The sequence below is a fragment of the Piliocolobus tephrosceles genome, chromosome 3 (genome assembly GCF_002776525.5).
Source record: "Piliocolobus tephrosceles isolate RC106 chromosome 3, ASM277652v3, whole genome shotgun sequence".
NCBI lineage: Eukaryota > Metazoa > Chordata > Mammalia > Primates > Cercopithecidae > Piliocolobus > Piliocolobus tephrosceles.
In genome coordinates, this window is record NC_045436.1 from 32446185 (window position 1) to 32466381 (window position 20197).

At 34.1% G+C, this 20197-nt stretch overlaps 1 protein-coding gene across 6 annotated transcripts in view; it reads right to left on the bottom strand.

The window, feature by feature from the left end:
* GRIA2 (glutamate ionotropic receptor AMPA type subunit 2) overlaps positions 1–20197 on the bottom strand; it is a 145934-nt gene that overhangs the window by 49525 nt on the left and 76212 nt on the right. For all 6 annotated transcript variants that reach the window (XM_023228202.2, XM_023228168.2, XM_023228186.2 and 3 more), the window contains exons 3-5: positions 15180–15419; positions 6064–6260; positions 1234–1287 (exon numbers count right to left, since the gene is read on the bottom strand). In XM_023228202.2, coding sequence (XP_023083970.1) covers positions 1234–1287; positions 6064–6260; positions 15180–15419 — 491 coding nt within the window. The remainder of the gene's footprint in view (positions 1–1233; positions 1288–6063; positions 6261–15179; positions 15420–20197) is intronic.

The following is a 20197-nucleotide window of genomic DNA, read 5'->3' on the forward strand; positions in this document are numbered from 1 at the left end:
AAGGCTGTAAATGTTGTATTGTTTTGTTTTATCTCTTCCTTTCACCACTAGAACTAATGTCTGCTGATGTAACAATCTGATACACTAGGAATCATGAAATAAATCTACATTTGTATATGTCAAAAGCTTTTCAAAGTCCTATTATGCTATTTAGAATAAGCTCTCTGCTTTTCTCCCTCTTTCTCTCACCCTTTTTTCTTGTTCTTGGGTGAGACAGGGTGTAGGGGGAGTGTAGTCCTGAATCACATAGCATCTTAATTAATAACATTAACCATTGTAACGGTAAAGGCTTAAATTATTTTGAAAAGAGAAATGTCTAGTGATAATTCTAAATTGACTCTGATGATAGTTAAAAGAGGGAAATACAATTAATTACTCTGTTTCTTCAGCATACGACCTTCTTTTCTATTGTAAAAGGTTTATTCTGAGCCAATATGAGTGACCACGGCCCGGAGAAAACACAAACCCAAGAAGCCATGATTAAGTGGTCCTTATTTTGACAGAAATCTTAATGAAAAGATGATTGGCTATAGAAATTTAATTTTCATTTTGTTGTTCACATAGTAAGTAGGAAACCTTAAATAATGCATAATATTTCAATATTCTTGATTTTTCAGGTTACATATTCTCACAAATTTACATTTATTTCATATATTATATATGCTAAAAACTAAAGGAATGTGCAGAAGGCAGAGTTTATAAAAAACAGAGACAGTAAAAAACAGAGACAAGGGAATATGTGGACAATTAAACTTTAAATATTTTTGAAAATTTTCCCTTTCTTAAAATACATCATCTAAGACAATTTACGAAGCTTGTCAAATACTGTTCTATAAATTCTTGTATCATTTATAATAATAAGAAATTGATTAGAAGATGCAAAGCGGGAAGCAATTCTAAAACGTAATTGCAGAAATATATCTAATCTATCAAATACAATCAAATTATATTTATTGTTATTATTTTTTGAGATGGGGTTTCTCTCTTGTCACTAGGCTGGAGTACGATGGTGGGATCTCAGCTCACTGCAACCTCTCCGTCTTCTGGGTTCAAGCAAATTTCCTGCCTTAGCCTCCCAAGTAGTTGGGATTACAGGTGCCCACCACCATGCCTGGTTAATTACAATCAAACTATATTTTTTAAAACACAACTGATAAATGCTGGCCATTCAAAATTAAATTTTTAATGAATACGCATATCTAGTAAAATAATATTACCAATTAATTCACCTACCAGATTTGCAATGATGTAGTGGTACCCTTTAACATGTTTTCCAATGGTAATAACCTAACAAGCACAAATAAATAATTATTTAATTAATACAAATAATGCAAACATAAAATTAATGGTATGATCTGACTCAGGGAAAAAAGTAGAATTTTATCTGCTGGATTTTTTGATGTGCCAAAATAAGTCATTTTTGATAAAATATGATTATCAAAATTACATATTTCTCTCATAAAAAGTAATAATACATACTAATGCTTATTAAACGATTATCTTTCTGAAAGTCACTAAACAAAAATTATTACCTCATTTTTGTCAATAATAAAAAATAAAACCACAGGATGTTAAGAAGTGTAAAACCAAAGTATGTTTAGTCCATGACAAGTCATAATTCTATTCCTACAAAGGCTATGTTTTTGTCTTTTTAATAAAACATTAAACAGCTCAAACTGTTCAACATCTGAGATTTTATGTTCATATGTCTATATTCAAATAAATAACATAGAGTTTATAGTACTACATACAATTCAAAAGAATATTAGAAAGCATATAAAAGAATTGCTATATGGATATATAAAGTAACATTCCTATCCTAAGGACCGTGAAATGTTTATAATTTAGTGCAAATGGACATTATTGCCAGCTCTAGAGAGCAAAGTATCAGAGGAGCTAATTTTTCTCTACAAATCGAAATCTAAAATGAATGTCAAGATAAACACAGCATGGAACAAGTGGTCATCGTGGTAATGCTGACAACGGTTTTGGACATTATTGATCAATTTGACTTTTGACTGATACGTATAATTATGAAGAGAGTAGAAATAGGCAAACTGGCCATGCTTTAGTCCTGGTACATGGACATTCAAATGTAATGTCATGTATGTTTTTTAAGGAGATAATCCCATCAATGGAAAGCATGAAATGTTAAGGCTATAGGCAAAAATTCTAACCAAATCATTTCTCTGATTAAATGGTTTGGGTGAGTTTTGCTTTCCAATGATATTGCAAGTTTCTGAGACTCAACTTTCCTATTCTATACCCTCAAGTCACATTGGCCCTCTTAGGTTTTTTTGTTCACAGAGAAGCTTCTTCTCATCACTTCAGGGCTTCACACATTCTGTTTCTTCTGCTTGTCTGCTTGGAAAGCTCCATCACTATATCCTTTGCCAAAATGACTCTTGAATAATTCTTATACTCCCCAGGAGATAACTACCCTGACTTTCTCTAATCCGAGACAAAGTCAGGTGCTCCAGAGCAATGCTATTAGTTAAAGAGTAAGAACAAAATCCTAGGAACGATTCTACGATATGCCACTTTGACATTAAGCCATGGCCGTTTGAAAAGAAGTTAAAACTTATATTGTTTTCTGATTCAGTTTTACGTAACATAACTAAACTGCCTTTTCCAAGAAACTGAACCCTCTGTGTTAAAGGGAGAATTCTGAAGAAAAGATGTCCTTCTGAATGAAAAACATACGAATTAGCATCAGCTGAATCAGATTGATTATGTCCCTCCTATTTCCTGCTGACATCTGTTAGCTGTGCTTACTGTACATTCTACTCTCTGAATCATCCATATCTTCCTGCTGAGAAATTTTTTAAAAAAACGTAGTATAAAAGGTAATGTCAGTAGTCCCTACTTGAGTTTACTTGAGAGAAAGGAAGGATACGAAAATTCACTAGCCCAGTGTCTACATGAAAATTTGCATTGGCCATACTAACCAGCATGTCTTTGTGTTATAATAACAATTATTATTGCACTGACAATAGAAAAGTTACATTAATTTATAAATGTTTTTGATGGCTGAATCTTTTTCCCACCTAATGATAACTAGAAGTCTGTGCTGTCAAGTTTGTATCAAATGATAACAAAATACTCATAGTCCACACCTGTCATCCCCGTACTTTGGGAGGCCAAGGTGGGCGGATCACGAGGTCAGGAGTTTGACACCATCCTGGCCAACACGGTGAAACCCTGTTTCTACTAAAAAATACAAAAATTAGCTGGGTGTGGTGGTGTGTGCCTGTAATCCCAGCTACTTGGGAGGCTGAGGCAGTAGAATCGCTTGAACCAGGGAGTTGGAGGTTGCAGTGACCCGAGATTACGCCACTGCAGTCCAGCCAGGTGACAGAGCGATACTCTGTCTCAAAATAAATACATAAATACATAAATACATAAATAAATAAATAAATAAATACAAATAAATAAATATCGATAGTCTAATAAAATTTCATTTATTGCTAACTTCAAGCTACTGTTGCAATAAAGAGTGCTATTTCATCTCTATTGTCTTGAAAAAACACTGGTTGAGTGAATAACTAAACATTGTTTCTTTTTCTTTTTTTTGGAACGTACCTTATCCTCCTCATTTTTTGCCTGGCAAACTATTCCTTGAAGAATATCCTAATCTAAATTATTTCTTTCTGTAATGATCTCTCATAACATACCATTCTTTTCATTTATAGTGTATCCCATTAGTAAAATTATATATTAATTTCTGTAAATACATTATTAATAGTTGCACTGATGGTGACTGGCCTATTGTTTAACATTGCTTCCTTGGATCTACTGCGGTGCCTGTCTGGCAAACATCAGACACTCAGGGAATATTTACTGAACAAATAAATGAATGAATCCAAGCAAAGCCAAATGCCACCTCTTATGTGAACCCATCACAAATGGAACTTCCCATTTTAAGAAAGCTTCTTTTTCCTCCATGCTGCTAGACTACATTGCATTTTAACTTGCAATTCTGTAGTGCTGTCTGTGTACACTGTGTCCATTTTTATCTCTAAACAATGAGTTCATGGGATGCAGACATCACTCTTTCTTACCTTTCTTTGCATCCCTCATTTCAAGCACAGAGGATGGCTTCAATGTTTGCTAAGGCAATCCATTGTATGCACTTATTTAATACATTCAAGGGACTTACAATACATATGTGCAAAATACTCTGCATTTTGAAGAGATGTTCATATGGACATTTATGTAACCATAATCATATTTACTTCAAAACATCACTTCCAATATATTCCTGTTTTCTTTTGTAGTTTCTCTCTTCTCGTTTTGGAAAAATATATTTTGATAGTCTTTCACTAACATTTATTATGATGAGTCAGGAATCCTTAAATTTTCTAAACCAAAAACTGATGAATATTATTAAAATTCAGTTTTAATGAGAACCTCTGTGAAATTCAAATGAGTTTTTGCAGTTCACATTTGAACAAGAGGCCTTCAGGTTAAAAACAATCTTAACTTCATCTCTTGAGACTGGAATCAAGATTTTTCTACTGAAATTATTCACCTCTCTGGCATACAACATTTAGTTCTTTCACATAACAAGTTAGTTCTATTCAGTTATTCGGTATTTCATGAAAGATCCATTTTGTATGTCTTAGGGCTTGTATTATTATATATCAATTAGGATTTCATCAACATTTATGTTGCAGAATGTTTGTGTTGAACAAATTAATGAATCAAATTTTTTCCTCAAAGCTAAAAGAGCCAAGAAATGCATATACAAGTGTGTATTTTCCTTGCACTTCCACAGTATTCGAAGGCACTAGTAGCCACAGTGTATACTATTGCCCCTTGAACAACATGGGTTTGAACTGTGTAAATCCACTTATACATGGATTTTCTTCCACCTCTGAGACAGCAAGACCAACCCTTCCTCCTCCTCCTTTACAGTCTACTCAGTGTGAAGATGATGATGAAGGCTTTTATGATGATACAGTTCCACTTAGTGAATAGTAAATATGTTTTATCTTCCTTATGATTTTCTAAATAACATTTTCTTTTCTCTAGCTTACTTTATTATAAGAATTCAGTATATAATACACATAACATATGAAGTATGTGTTAATTGACTGTGTGTTATCTGTAAGGCTTCTGGTCAATGGTAGGATATTGGTAGGGTCAACTGTAAAATTTATATATGTGCACATATATATGTACATATATGCATATGTACACACATATACACTCATACTCACACACACATACCTTTATCAGCTAGGAATAGATGCGGATATCAGTAAAGGAGACCTTAGTCAATCAATCATGATGCTGATGCTGTGTCACCATCATCCCTAGTGACTTACTCTATCTGTAAATCATGGTGGATTGTAACTGTATTATTAGGATAACACTGCATGGCTCCCTATCCTGAAAGATCTTAAACTGAAGCAAGGTAATATCTAAGCACAGATAAAAATATCCTTATCACTTGTATGAGTGATTCTTTCAAACAGTTCAAGGGGATGTATCTAGTTTACTTCTCAATAATAAGCATAGCCCAAACGTTGTCCTTCCTACTAATTTTAATTTAACAAATCAATGTTTTTTATAGTGGCACAAGTCTCTTAATAGATGAAAAAATATATATCTTGCAAAGATAACTACATATTCTTTCTGGAGGCATAGATGGTAACTCCAAAAATTTTATGAATTACTCACTTTTCCCTTAGAACTCAACTTGTCTTAACTTAATACATGTGTATTTCTTTAACTCTAAATAGTTCATCAGAGTTAAATTTAAAATTTTCAAATCAAAATATCAAAGTTTAGGGTATCATTGATCATATAAAATATAAAAATCAGGAATTATTTATTGAATTTATTTAATGATTAACATGATGTGTCAGCATTACTGATGACCATTTGCTATTGCTAACTGAAGCCAGAGATAATTTAATTGATGATCTTTGCTGCATCCAACATAAAACATAAAGCAAAAACTGCTGTTCAAGCACCTTACACAAATACACATTGCAAATGCTGACATTGCATGCATATTCTATATTTGGCATCATTAGAAAACAGAAAGTAGCAAACCTGGTCTACAATGTCGTTTACTTTATCCCTTTCACAGTCCAGAATGACACGCCGTTCCTTTTTTAACTCCAGATCTTGAAAAAGTGATCGGTACATCTCATCTTTCTTGTCATTGTTAATGTTTCCCACATTGATAGCAGTCACTTGCCATTTCTTTTCAGCAGCAGAATCCAGCACAGCTTGCAGTGTTGATAAGCCTAGGAAGGCAAAGAAAAATGATGACTGATAAAGATACGTGAATAACTCAGGATTGTGTTATGAAATTGCCAGCGAATATATTTTTAAGGCAGATAGATTTGTGCAACTAAAGGAACGTTGACTCCTTCAAAAAAAGCTATAGCTATGATCTTTATCAACTTCTCCTTATGTCACTTCACATCAAAAACTCATTACCTAAATATTACTGTTCTGACCAAAGGAGTCATTGTTTGAGTAGAAAATAATATCCTTTTCTCTCAACCCTCTCAGCTGTCTTCTTTAGAGTATTACTAAAGTGTAATGTTAATACCTTTGGTTTAAGTGAAATCAAATGGCATCACAAACATTTCTTACTCTTATAGAATGGAAAAAATTTTTTTAGTCGTACATGATGGTCTGTTATTTGATATTAGTATCCTGAATAAGACGAGTACATTTTCAGTGAGAGGAATCTATGTAAGTCTATGTGAGGATAAGAGGCAATATTCTTTATGAGACTCCTATTGTTTTCTAGTCAGCAGTTTGGGTTCATTTTTTTTTCCTTCCACAGTCTTCTAATGTTATTTTTTTGTTATTGGGATGGATCCCAGAGAAATTGAAGTGGTCCCCTATTAACCAGATGGTGGTAGTTATTTCTCTAGCATAGATTTACTTCTCTTTCCAAATACGTATATTTTCCTGTTAGTAACTTCGCTTATAGCATCATATCACTTGGAAAATTTTTATTGTCTTTGTAATTGTCCATATATTACCTCATACTTAGGACTAAGAGGTACAACAACTAGAGGATTTGTTTCTTGAAAAGTTATATCCTCATTTGCACTTGCAGATATGCTACATAAACTTGCCTTTCATATTATTTCTGCTATTCACAGAAAAACCAAATTCATCATTTATATTGATAACTTAATAAACAATGCAAAATCAAGACTCCAGAATGAATAGAGAACTCAGCAAATCATCTTCCTTATTCTAGAAAAGCCTGCAAGTTTCTCTAAAGAGTATCAGTCCCTTTTGATTAATAAAATGTAGGATTCACCTAATGTGATCATATCTCTTCAAAACCTAAATTCAAATACCAAATTTTATTTAAATCTTTTTGCTATGAAAAAAAGTCAATTATCAATTTTGTTGAAAACTATTTCAAAAAAGAAAAACCACCATTAAAAATTTTATGGATTCAATATTGGCCAAAAAGTGTGCAAGATGAGTCTGATACATCTTATGACACCAGAAGGGAAAGAACTCTTTAAAACCATCAGTATTATCTCAAAGCACGCAGCAGCTAATTTGAAAAGGAGCTCTTTAAATAAAGATGGGACCATTTGAATATTAATTAGAATGATAAATGCGAAGTACTTACATACATAAACTGTTTTAAATCTATGAAATTATGCTTTAAAAATGTGCTTGACTTTGGTGGATGCTAGGGAACCAATTAATTAATTTGAAGACTGGTAAATAATGAAGTAAAACAAGCCTTTTCCTGCGTTTCCTATATGAACCACTTTCAGGGTAATAATGAACTAATGGTCTTTATTTTTGGAAACACTCTAGCTAATAGATTATGGATGAATATATATCTGAAATTATCACCATCTTGTAACACCTACTGAATTAGTAAATCAAGGCAACAATCAACAACTACCAGTAACTGCCCCAAAAGAGAGATAACAGAGATATGTCTCCCAATGGTAATATTCAACTCCACCTATTTTGGTGCTGAATAGGTACATACCTATTTAGTGTTGGCTACATTCATGCCAAAAATGTAAACTTGAATTTCATCACACTTCTGAATCTAACTACCAAGTTATAAGGCATATATAGAAGACAATATTTTAAGCACCATGGTGTTGCAATCATCAAAATCTAGACTGTGGGAAACTGCATTACATTATAAGACTCATAAAAATTATATTAACTAATTATGATATATGGATCTCAGTTCTATTTTGCTTCAAACAAACAGTGGGAAAAGATTAATATTTATGAATTGTTAATTGTCTAGGTATAATAATGCTATTGCCATTATGTTTAAAATATAAGAATCATTTTTTCCAAATAAGCACTGAAATATTTACAGATGAGATGACAGAATGTCTCATATTTGTTTCTCAATAATTGCAGGGAACAAAGAGATACAGATCAAGCAAAATTGGTCATATAATAGTCTTTAATAAAGTCAGATTAAGAGTGTTTGGGAATCTTTATAGCATTTTCTCTAATTTGTTGTTTTAAATATTTTATAATAAACATTGAAAATAATTAAATTTTATTTCAGAATGGAAGATTGAACCACATGCTGAAAAAAGTTAACTATTTTTTCTGGCAAAATGAAATTAGTTTCCTCCGTCCAGTCTTCTGGCAAAATATATAAATAAACATAAATTTCTCAAGGGATAATATAAAAAGACCATATGTCATTTTTTAAAATTTTCAGTGACAGATCTGAAAACACCTCACAGATTGCCTATGATTTCAATACACTGTAGGTCAATTAAATCCTTCCCTTTTCATCAGTAGAGGCAGAACATGCACAGCTGGCATTATGATCAATTCAACAGCTATCAATGTACTTGAAAACAGCCATTAAGTCTACCCAGTTTTCTCTGCATGTAAGATAAACAAAAAATCTAAATTCTAAGCCACTTTCTGTTTGCTGGGTTCTACTTTCCTACATCCCAGTCATGGTTCAACTCCCCTTTGTCACCTTCTTAAAGACATTACATCCATGGATGGGGCTCTCTGTGCTATCCATATATTACTATATAGCAATTACCAATAAGCATCCCTTTGTCTCTGCAATAGCTTATTTCATTTTGCTTTATTTAATTATAAAGCATAGTACATGACACAATTTCAAGTGGTGATGCTCTTAATATTATGCCTCAACATTTAACATATATTACAAGAAAGCTTAAATATAAATGACACTTTGTAAATGGATTTCACCAAGTGGTAATCCTAAATCCAAAACTTCCAGCAGTTCACCTTGCAAAAGAGTATAGAGATGATGTATAAAATCACAAAGAATGTATTTAAAGAAATTTCTAACTTGAGCCAGGTGCGGTGGCTCACACCTGTAATCCCAGCACTTCCAGAGGGCAAGCTGGGCAGATCACTTGAGATCAGGAGTTCGAGATCGGCCTGGCCAACATGGCGAAACCCCATTTCTACTATAAAAACAAAAATTAGCCAGGCCTGGTGGCCGGCGCCTGTAATCCCAGCTACTTGGGAGACTGAGTCAGGGGAATTCCTTGAAGCTGGGAGGTGGTGATTGCAGCGAGCCGAGGTCATGCCGCTGCACTCCAGCCTGGGTGACAGAGCGGGACCCCATTAAAAAAAAAAAAAAAAAAAAAAGAAATTTCTCTAGCTTTCAAACTCACTTGTTCTATGCGTCAAAAGTAATTTAGAGTTGCTGTGGATTCAGGATTCACTCTTATTAAAACTCTTAAGATTAATGTTTTGTAACCTGTGGAACCTAACAAAACTTACATGTTTATTAAGAAACTAAACTGCTCAAGTAGTGCTATATCAGACTTAATACATTGAGTTTCATAAGAAGACACTGAATAATATTAAATTACCTCCTAACAACAGGCAGAATTCACAAATGATTGCATTATCTGATGTGTAATTTGAAGAGACCAGCATTCAATGCTTAATAACCCATTTCCCTAGGTTTTTTTTTTTCAGTAATAGTTAACTGACTCTCGGACTCTCTCAACTTGATCTCATTTCTCACAACTAAAAGTTTTGTATCATCTGATTGCTTTATAATTAATACACCGTTTTTAAATTTGAAAATCACTGAAAATGTATATGAAGGTGAAATTAAACTCTTCAAATCTAACACAGATTTGTGCTCTTGACCTCTTTGTACCATATTCAATTAGAGGAGAAAGTATGACTTGAGATCTGCCTCTATTCCTTTCACACAAACTAGCACAGAAGTATCTATAAATATATTCATCCTGTAATTCAGAATACAAAGTTGTATGGACAATGGGAGTTCTGCATAAACACTAGTTTACTTAACGCTATTGGGATGCAATAGTCATTCGACTCTAATATCCCTAGTACTATATTAGGATATTTGAATTTCCATAGCAGAGACTCACTTATTTTTATTGAATTAGTTAAAACAAAACTGCTGAGATACATAGTTGTTCATCTAAAAACAGAAGAAATCTGGAAGATTAACTATTCCTCCTAGTAAATATATCTAAAATATAGTATATTCTTTTAAACCCTCAAGAATATTGCTGAAGTCTAAAAGTAAGTTCTAAACTCTACTGAATTATTACATGTTTTGCTGAAATAAAAAATGGCTAGATTAAATGATGTTAAATTGCATTACTTCTTTATGTGGCTATTGTTACTGACTGGCTGTAGTTGTATAACCTATTCATAAAGTGACAATCTTCCTAAAATTCTCCCAAAGTCTTACTACTAGTCAGTCAGTGATAGTCTCATCTTGACCCAGTATTAATAACACTCTGAGTTATAGACAAGTCATCAGTCACCTGTCTATATGCAAACCCTTTAAAAGGTCACTTGGTACACAGGGGAAGTCTATCAGTTTGCACGTTAAAGGGTTAAATTAAAAATGATTACTGCCAGAAGATACATTTTATTCAAACCATGTCCTACTGCTTAAAAATATTTTCTTTGTTCCATTTAAAATTAACTGTACTTACTCATTCTTTCAAGCATAGAAATTAATATTTATGATCACTAAATCATGGCAGCATGCCTAGGCCAAATTAGATTAACATATATTTCCCTCATCAGCTCTCTCAGGAATATGAGGGAAAAAATTATAATTTGAAAGCATTTTTGTTCTATGCCTGATGTTTTCTTGGAACTACAGGCAAAGTGCCTTCCTTTCAGGGGACGAATAATATTGCTCAAAATTGAAACCAAGACATACAGATATAAAGTGCTAATTCTGTTTTTACCTACTCTCTATAGAAATGTATTATCTTACCTTGTTGACAAAAACCACATTTGGATTAAGTCCTGATTCAAACTTACAACATTTATATCCAAAAATAAAACTACTACATAATCTTGAATGCATTAACATAGATAACCCCATTGCTCTATTGTTAAAAAATGTGTTGAAATTCTACTTATGTTCTCTTTATGGAGTGATGACATGCAGCTTTCAGAGTCATCAAGGGTCATTCAGGAGCGCCAGGCTGTTGTCACATGGCCTTGGTAAGGAGAAGACACCAACAACCTAAAAGATCACCTGGCACCAGATGCAGAGTTTCAGCTCTCCTCTCACCAATAAACTTAGATTAGTCAAAGAGGGTTCTATACAAAGATGCTGCTATACAAAGATGTTTCTATCAGTGTATCCATGTCTCTAATCATTTACAAGTGGGATATAGTCTCTTGGCCTATTGCTCAGCATTGGAGCAAATAGCCAGGAAGCAGGAATGGCTTTCAGTAGTTAAAGGTAGTGAAATTAAGCAGCATATAACAATGTTAAGTCTTTTTCATCTAGTTCATTATTAGGGTAGAATGTTGGGAGATCATTTTCACATTTGGACTCTATGCTATTCCAAAGAACAGTAATTTATGCATTTAGACATTATAATTTAACAATATATATTCCTGACCTAGACTCTCCAAAAATTAAAGATGATTAGAGCCTAAAAATAATCATATAATCAAGGAGGTGAAGAGAGAGCCACATCGAGAACAGACCAAATTGTTTGAAACTGAGGCATGTAGAGATGTAAGTAGAGAGATGAAACCATGGGATCTATTTTCCAAACTGTGGTTAATGTGGATAAAGGGAGTGCGGGTGCATTCTTCAAATCACGTGACACTAAAGCAAGGAGGTGCCTACTTTGAAGCAGAAGCAAAATGATTTCAGGACCAAATGGTAGAAAAACAGTTCACACACTAAATGTATGAATAAGCTTGTTAAAATATAGTATGATGGCAAAGTCATAAAAATTAAGTCATTAATAAAAAAATATATAACAAAAATTCCATTTCCATGCGCCCAGTAAAACATTATACAAAGGCCAAGTCTTTTGCCAGTGTTATGAGAGTCTTACATATTTATCTCTGAAAATAACTTCAGATAAAAGGCCCCTGTAATACTTTTCACATTAAAACATCAACAACTACTTGATAACACCTTGAAAATGTATCCATAAGGTCACTTTGGCTTTAATATGTAATTACTTAATGTTATCACTCTAATGTTGTTATCTCAACAGATGCACTTGAACTCAAATCAACTTGTATAATTTAATAATTGTAGATTATCTCATCACTTCAATTTCATTTAATATTTCTAAGTAGTAATAAAAGTATTTTAAAATGTTCCAGATTGTTTTCACCAGTACATAAGTCCATCCATCTTCACCTGCTAATTCCAGATCCTGTCTTTCTGAATATCTCTCCTCAAACACTAGAGTTTCTCTTTTTTTAACTTATATCAGCTGTTGTCTATTTGAAATTTTCTCAAAAGTTCAGTTATAACTAGAGGGAGTAATGGTGAGGGTAAGGATGAAGGTGAAGTATATGCTTAAACTAAAAATGCCATCCTCCATCAACCTTGTCAAAGTGTAAAGAGAATTAGTCATTCAATTCTTCAATTTTGCAAGCAAAATTTAGCTTCTAAAATCATCTTGAACTTAAAATACTGTACACAGATGTTTAACTCACTTATTAACACCATTTACTGAACATCAACTCTCTTTCTAGCATTATCTGAAGCACTGGGTGCAGAGTCATGAGTTGAACATCCAGTACACTGAGCACTGCCTGGGCACTCTCTTCCTGGAGCTTATCGCCACACCTTACATGAAAAACATGATGCTTATCCTACAGTACCTGGAACCTAGCAGGGGCTCAATAGGCAGTTCTTAAGTGACAGAATGAACATCACCATTCATTCTAAATTGTCCTAAGTACTATAAAGGAAAAGAAGAGATAAAATTGTGAAAGGAGTCTCTGAGGAAATGATATATGAACCCAGTTCTTAAGGAGGAGTAAGAATTAGTGATACGGGCAGAGATTTGAAGCAAAAAAGTTTGTTGAATCTGAGAAAGTAAAAGAAGGTCAAATGGATTTAGCTTTAATGAGTGAGCAAGACAGCAGAATGCGATGGAGAGTTGAGTGGGAATTGGATATTATAAGACCTTAAAGCCAACTAAAATTTTTCAGTGTTATCCTCATCATAATGAGAAGCCATTGAAGTATTTCAAACAAGAGAGTAATGTAGTCCAAAAACAATTTTTTAAAACAATAATTCCTGCTACTTCGTGGAAAATGGATTAAAAAAAGACAAGCGCGGAATTGCAGAGATGAGATACTGAACACCTTATGGTGGCTTGGCCTGGGGTAATGACAATGAAAAGGATGAGTGTCTACAGATAAAATATAATTAGGCAGTGGAAATCACATCAATAGGATGCAAGGATGAAAGAGGTATTAAGAATACACCCAGATTTCAGGCTAGCTTGGACAACACAAAATACTAAAGAAGTTAGCAGAGGGCAAGAGGAAAAACTAAAAATAATTTAATACGCTCAGTTTTATAAGCCCTTTTATCACGTTAATAAGTGTGCTTCAGAAACATCCAGCACATTGAAATCTATATTTACTGTAAATAGTTCTCTGTTTTAGTTTTTAATTCCCTATGGAAATAGCCAAGCACTCCCTTCTCAAAGCAGGGGGACATAGTTGTTGACATAGCAAATTTTTTTTCAGCTTGTTTAGTGCTGACTGACTTTTCCACTGAGTGTTCTCATTCCCAGGACTAGGAGGACAGGGCAGAGAATCAGACACCTAGCTCCTGCACTCCCGACTCGAGACTGCTGCAGTAAATGACTACAAACTGATCAATGGAGAATTGACTGACGGCTGGCTCGCTTCTTGTCTGCCCTTGTGGCTTAACAAGGTGCCCTATCTTGGTTGAAATAGGCTTCTGGGTTTTCATTTGAGCCTATAAATATTCCAGGAAGCAAGCTGCTGAGGGAAGCAGAGTATGGTACTTAGGTACTAGGACAATAGTGGTCCTTCACCCTTTTCACTTTGATTTAGGGATACTCTCTCTAAAAACATATCCATATGAACACACACACCCACAAGATGTTTCATACAATTTAGGGAGTACTCAAGCCCACTGACACCCAATTATGGACCCAGGAATGGTTAAGAACACCTGGGATTCTATCACATAAATCAAGCAAGTCTGCTAATACTAAACTTCACAACAAGGGATATGAGAAACATAAACATTGTACCTCCCTCCATTACATTTTAAAATAATGAATCAAGACTGGCATGCTACTCAAAATCATTCCATCATAAACAATTATGTGGAATGGTGTCAAAAGCATAGGTTTGGTATCAGAGACCTGCGTGTAAACTATACCACACGTGGGTTGATCCCGGGAAAAACCTTTAACTTCTGTGAGATTCGGGGATCTTGTTTTAAGGAAAGGGCAATAATAATGCCACCTGCCTGATAAAACTTTGGCATACAACAATGTTTAATTACTATTTGTTACCATAAAAGTTCTTATTTGTATGTTTCACTTAAATTTTACTCAAGCCACTTCATTCACCTTGGACTACTAGTATAGCTATCATAGGTTTTTAGCTGCTGATGCCAAAAATTGCTTTTTATGTTACAACTGAATATTTGGGCGTTGGGTTGATACAGTCTATCTCTTTACATTGTACACAGACAGCTTTTATTGTTGTTGTTTTACTCTAAATATGTTTCCCACGTTTACAAATGCATTAGTCATTATCACAGCAAAACTAAATCAAGGGATCCTTGGGCTTTATCACACCTTTGTAGCTTTATAACAGCCATAGAAGTGTCAAGTGTAGGCATTGAATTCACCCCATTACAAAGAGATGAGATTGTCACTTACCTCTGTCACTGTCATAGAGGTATGCAAACTTGTCCCATTGATAGTATTCAATCAAGCTAAGGAGTGCTCCTTTGAGGTCAGGTCTCATCTGAATGACAAATGGATGCGTGCCATCTGTTGGGAAGCTGGGAGTGATGAAGGACACGTGGAGTGTTCCGCAAAATGATGTGATGGTATTTACAGACTTCTTGTCATAAAATCCAAAAATAGCATAGACTCCTCTCGAAAACTGGGAGCAGACTAGAAGAATAGGAAAAATAGAAAGGAAAAATCATTGAAATTGGCATACAATCATATTAGTTTGCTTAAAACTTAATGTCCTTTTACATAAAATACAAAATTAACATATTGAAAGAAATATGGATTTAATTATCCATTGAAACTTATTAACACTTATTTACTTAGCATTTTATTTGTGGAATCTAAAAGATTCTAAAGCATAAAAAGTAGTTCTGGTTACAAGAAAATGCATACATCATTGTTTAACAAGCTATGTAAGCATTAACATATTTTAGGAACAAATATGAAAAATATATGAGTAAAAAACACCAAAACATTAGCTATGAGAACAAACTGTAGTCACTGAAGATTTATACATGTTAATGACAGCTCATTCCCTACATAATCCAATTCCTTTAAAAATCTTTACTGTATTTATGATGCTTTTACATGTAAAAGTTAATGTGCTTCCATAGAGTCCTAATGCTGACCAAAGCCTCTTTAAGACAAGATAGATACCTGACTCCACTGATACATACAGACACATGTCCCCACAAAGGCACTTCGGTCATATTGTGTCACTCAGTTGAGAAGCAATTAAATAAAGTCCAAAACTTTTAATTTTAATCTTCCCCAAGGACCTAACTTACCCTGTATGTTACACTACATATTAATTCTTAAACAAATAACAATATTGTATTTGGACATCCTCATCACTCCCACAATCTCCTGTCCTCTTCCAATATTTCTGTTTCCAATGAATGGCATATGACACTATCCGCTATGGACTGACTCCTTCCCCCAAAAGTCAGTCCATAACTAAGTTATGTGCTTATTATAATACCTCGATATACTCAAATAAGGGTCACTTATTTTTCTCCCTGTTCTAAACATCTCAGTTCACTAACAGTATATACTTAACTTTGTGCTTGCCCTGCGCCTGGCATGTTCTTGATAACTTTTGAGGTAGGAACTATAATTATTTCCAAATTACTGATAGAAAAATTGACACATAGAACAATATTAAGTGAGTTACCAAAGTCACTTGCATAGGTGATAGATACTATATTCAAAATAGAGAGTCTGGATTCAGAATCCATGCTCCTAATCAAAAAGTAATATGGCTTATCTTACCCAACTAGTGAAATACCTACCCAACTGTCCTCCTTCCTCCCCTTATGTTCCTTCCATTCAATTCTTCACAATATAATAAGAATGATCTTTTGAAACATAAATCCAGTAATATCTTTCTGAGAAAAAAGGGTTACTTTGTCCAAGACTGATCCCCTGTAATGCTCTATAGAGTACTGACCATTAACGGAATAGTGCTTAAAGCCACTAGTAAAGTCAACAATGTGTCTTTTTTTTTTTTTTTTTTTTTTTTTTGAGACAGAGTCTCACTCTGCCACTCATTATATCTTATATCATTGTATTTCCTTCACAAAATAGATGGTCTGTAGAAAAAAATAGATTTGTTTCATGAATACGAGCATTGCTAAAATATGTACAGATTCCAACTGCCAATTCCAGAGGATCAAAAAATATTAGACAATAATGTTTAGTAACTGTTGTATAGTATGAATCCAAAGGAAAGCAAGATTGCCTCTTTAAGTGGCCCTTGTTTGCCAAAACTCTGTGTAATATGTAAATCGACATGTCCTTTATTACCAATCTTCTACAAAGCAGACTGAAATATCTGAAAAAGCAACTGAATGCATTTCATTACATTTATTTCATACCTTAACATAAGGCAAAGATGAGATAACTGTCTTTTATTCATACCCATACTTTTTGTTCTTGTCTGGGTACGGAGCTGAAAATAACCTTTAGTGTATTTGATAACTATGAACTATGTCCTTTCCTCACATACATGAAAAATAGCTTTCATCTCATCTAGGAAATCTCTGCAGTGATTTCTTATTTTATACATAAGTATATGTATACTGACAGGTGTATCTTAAATCTTAAATTTGTTCAGCAATTGATGATTCCAAATGACACATAAAAGAAAGACTTGCTATAAAATTCTCTCTGGGTCTATTTAATTCCATTTCCCTGCAAAGTGTGGGCATGTCATCCAGGTACTATAGGAATATCATGCAATATGATTTATTAATGAGACCTCTTCTCATCTTAAGTGAAATGGCTTCTGTGATGGAAACAGGAGCCACAGCGTCAGCAGGATGCCTGATAAAGAATGCCACTGTTTGAATACAGAGACAATCTTAATAAGGAGCCATACCTTTCATTTTCAATTTGTTTTAGGCTCTGGAGTGAGTTGTCAAGGGACCTCCTGGTTATTGTGGCCATCTGGAAACACTGGCTTTGACCCAACAACAGGCACAAGCTGCACACAACTTCATAAGGTATTATCCACCTAACTCAGAAGACAATGTATTTTTCCCCATACACTTCAGCTAATTCTCCAACGAACCTACTTTTACAACAATAGCCTTTCTCTTCTGACTCTCTTTGGTCTCCCTCAACCGTCTCTTCTTATCCTTTATTTCTTCATTGTACTTACTCAAGTGTCCATTTGCCTATATCCTCTATTTTTCTGGATATTTCTTTCTTATGTCTCCTGACTATGCATACAGTTAACAGACATTCGGCCACCAGTGCTCATTTCCCTCTCCGTACCTTAGGGCAGTCACTGTCTCTGTCCCCAAGCAGGATAAGAATGCCACTGAGATTTACAACCAGGAATCAATCAAATCCATCAGCATGCTGACCTGAGCTTAGGTACTTTGCTTGCCCCGTTTGTAGTAACCATCTGAAGATGAAAAACTTAGCACTATGCTTTTAATGTGTCATCCCCAAATATCCAAGACCGTTTGCATTGAAATGCTGATGTTTGACCCAATTTAGCAAAGGCAATATAACCTACTGACACCTTTCACAAGAATATTAGTTGCAGTACTTCGGAATTACTCTTTACTTCATTAGAAGTGAAATTATTCATTTTAATCTTTACCTTATTCCCCAATGGTGCCTCCAAAATTTAAAGCCATTTCCTTAACTTCTATCCATCCTGTAACGGAGGAAGGTTTACTACCACCGAGACTATCCAAAATAATGGTCATATACTCTGAAAATCCTTCCAAAGACAACTTTCTAAACTGAGTTATATAATACCAACATCCTATATAGTCACGTCTGGAGGCAGAGAAGGAAACAGAAATCCTCACAGTTTCACCTCCAGCTTCATGACCTTTACAATAACACAATGAAACACTATTTTAAGTTTCTCAATGATTGTCCTGATTAATATTAGAATTGCATTTATGTCTTGAGATTCAAACCAGATTGCAAAGGAGTAAGTAAAGATGCTCTCACTGAGTTCTGTAATTAAATATTTAATATCAACTTTGAGAAACTCAGCAAAGGGCAAGTCCTTCTAAAAGACACTTTAGGTCAAACAGTAGAAATGATAATCTCCTGGGTGTAAGTAATTTGCTGATTATTTCACTTTATATTACAAGCCCAGATGATATAAGCCAATAACAACGCTGATGGTGCATCCAACACACATCTTTTTCTCTTAGGTCATTCTGCTCATTGGTGCTGCTAATGTAGCATACACGATACAGTCTGTATGCTGAACAAAAGCTAAATAGCCTCGCATAGTTATTGAGTAGAAAGGAAGAAGAACTGAGCATGATTTTTTTTGTTCTACATATTTTATATTTATAAGTTGAGATTCACTTCAATGAATCAGCATAGTCTGCTTCATAAGCAGAAATGGTAACAGCCTCTTTGCAGTTTGAACAAAAACTGGTAAAAGCTGCATCACCAAGGAACTCTGACATCAAAATATGGAAACCACTGAAAACCTCTCCTTCTCTCCTAAACTTCTGACATTAACCTCCTGCACAGTTTGACCCTGATTTCAGTTCTGAAGTTTCCCTATCATCTGTTACTAACGATCTCCCGGTAATTAAAAAATAATCATCTCTTCCTTGGATCTAGCTTTCTTAGCTTCTCTGAATTTATTAGACCAAAATTTGCCTCTCGAAATTCTTTCCCTTTCCACTGCTACTAGTCTTGCTGTCTTCTAATTCTTTTTCCATATTGCTGCCAAGTAAAATTATACCATCTTGGTAGTTTTCCTCTCACTCTAATTATCTTTCACTGCCTTATCTTCTTCCTACATCCTAAATTAAAAAGACCTTCTCCAAGGATTTGTCTTCCAATTGTTTTCTCTCTTCATTCTACCTCTTAGTGGTCCACCCTTTTCCACAAGGTCAAACTCAATTTTTATGCACATGTTTGCCAAACCTTGATTATTATCCCAGTTATCTCCTATAACTATTTATTTACCAAAAAAAGCACCGTAAATATTCTCTGTGACAAGCATAACATTAGGTTTAGAAAATGCACAACAAAGAGGATGAGTATTGTGATCTGATTCAGGGAAAAAATGGAATTTTATCTACTATGTTTTGATGTTTCACACTGAGTCATTTTTGATAAAATATAATGATCAAATCTAGAGAATATTTCTCTAAAAAAAAAAAAACTTAGCTTCCATCTGTCACCTTCCAGTGTCCCACAGTTCATTATATGGAAACTTCTAAAACCGTATATTTCCAACTAATTCCATAAAAATAATGAAAAAGTACTTTATTTTATTCTGACAAACCATATCTATGTGTTGATTTTCCGTTTCTATTCATGCATAACTACTGTAATCATTTATATGCAATAGTTCAGAATAATGACCTTCTTGCTCTTTCTTGTCCTATACATGCCATTCATCACCATTTAAGTTTTATTCTACTTCATTAAACGTACATTCA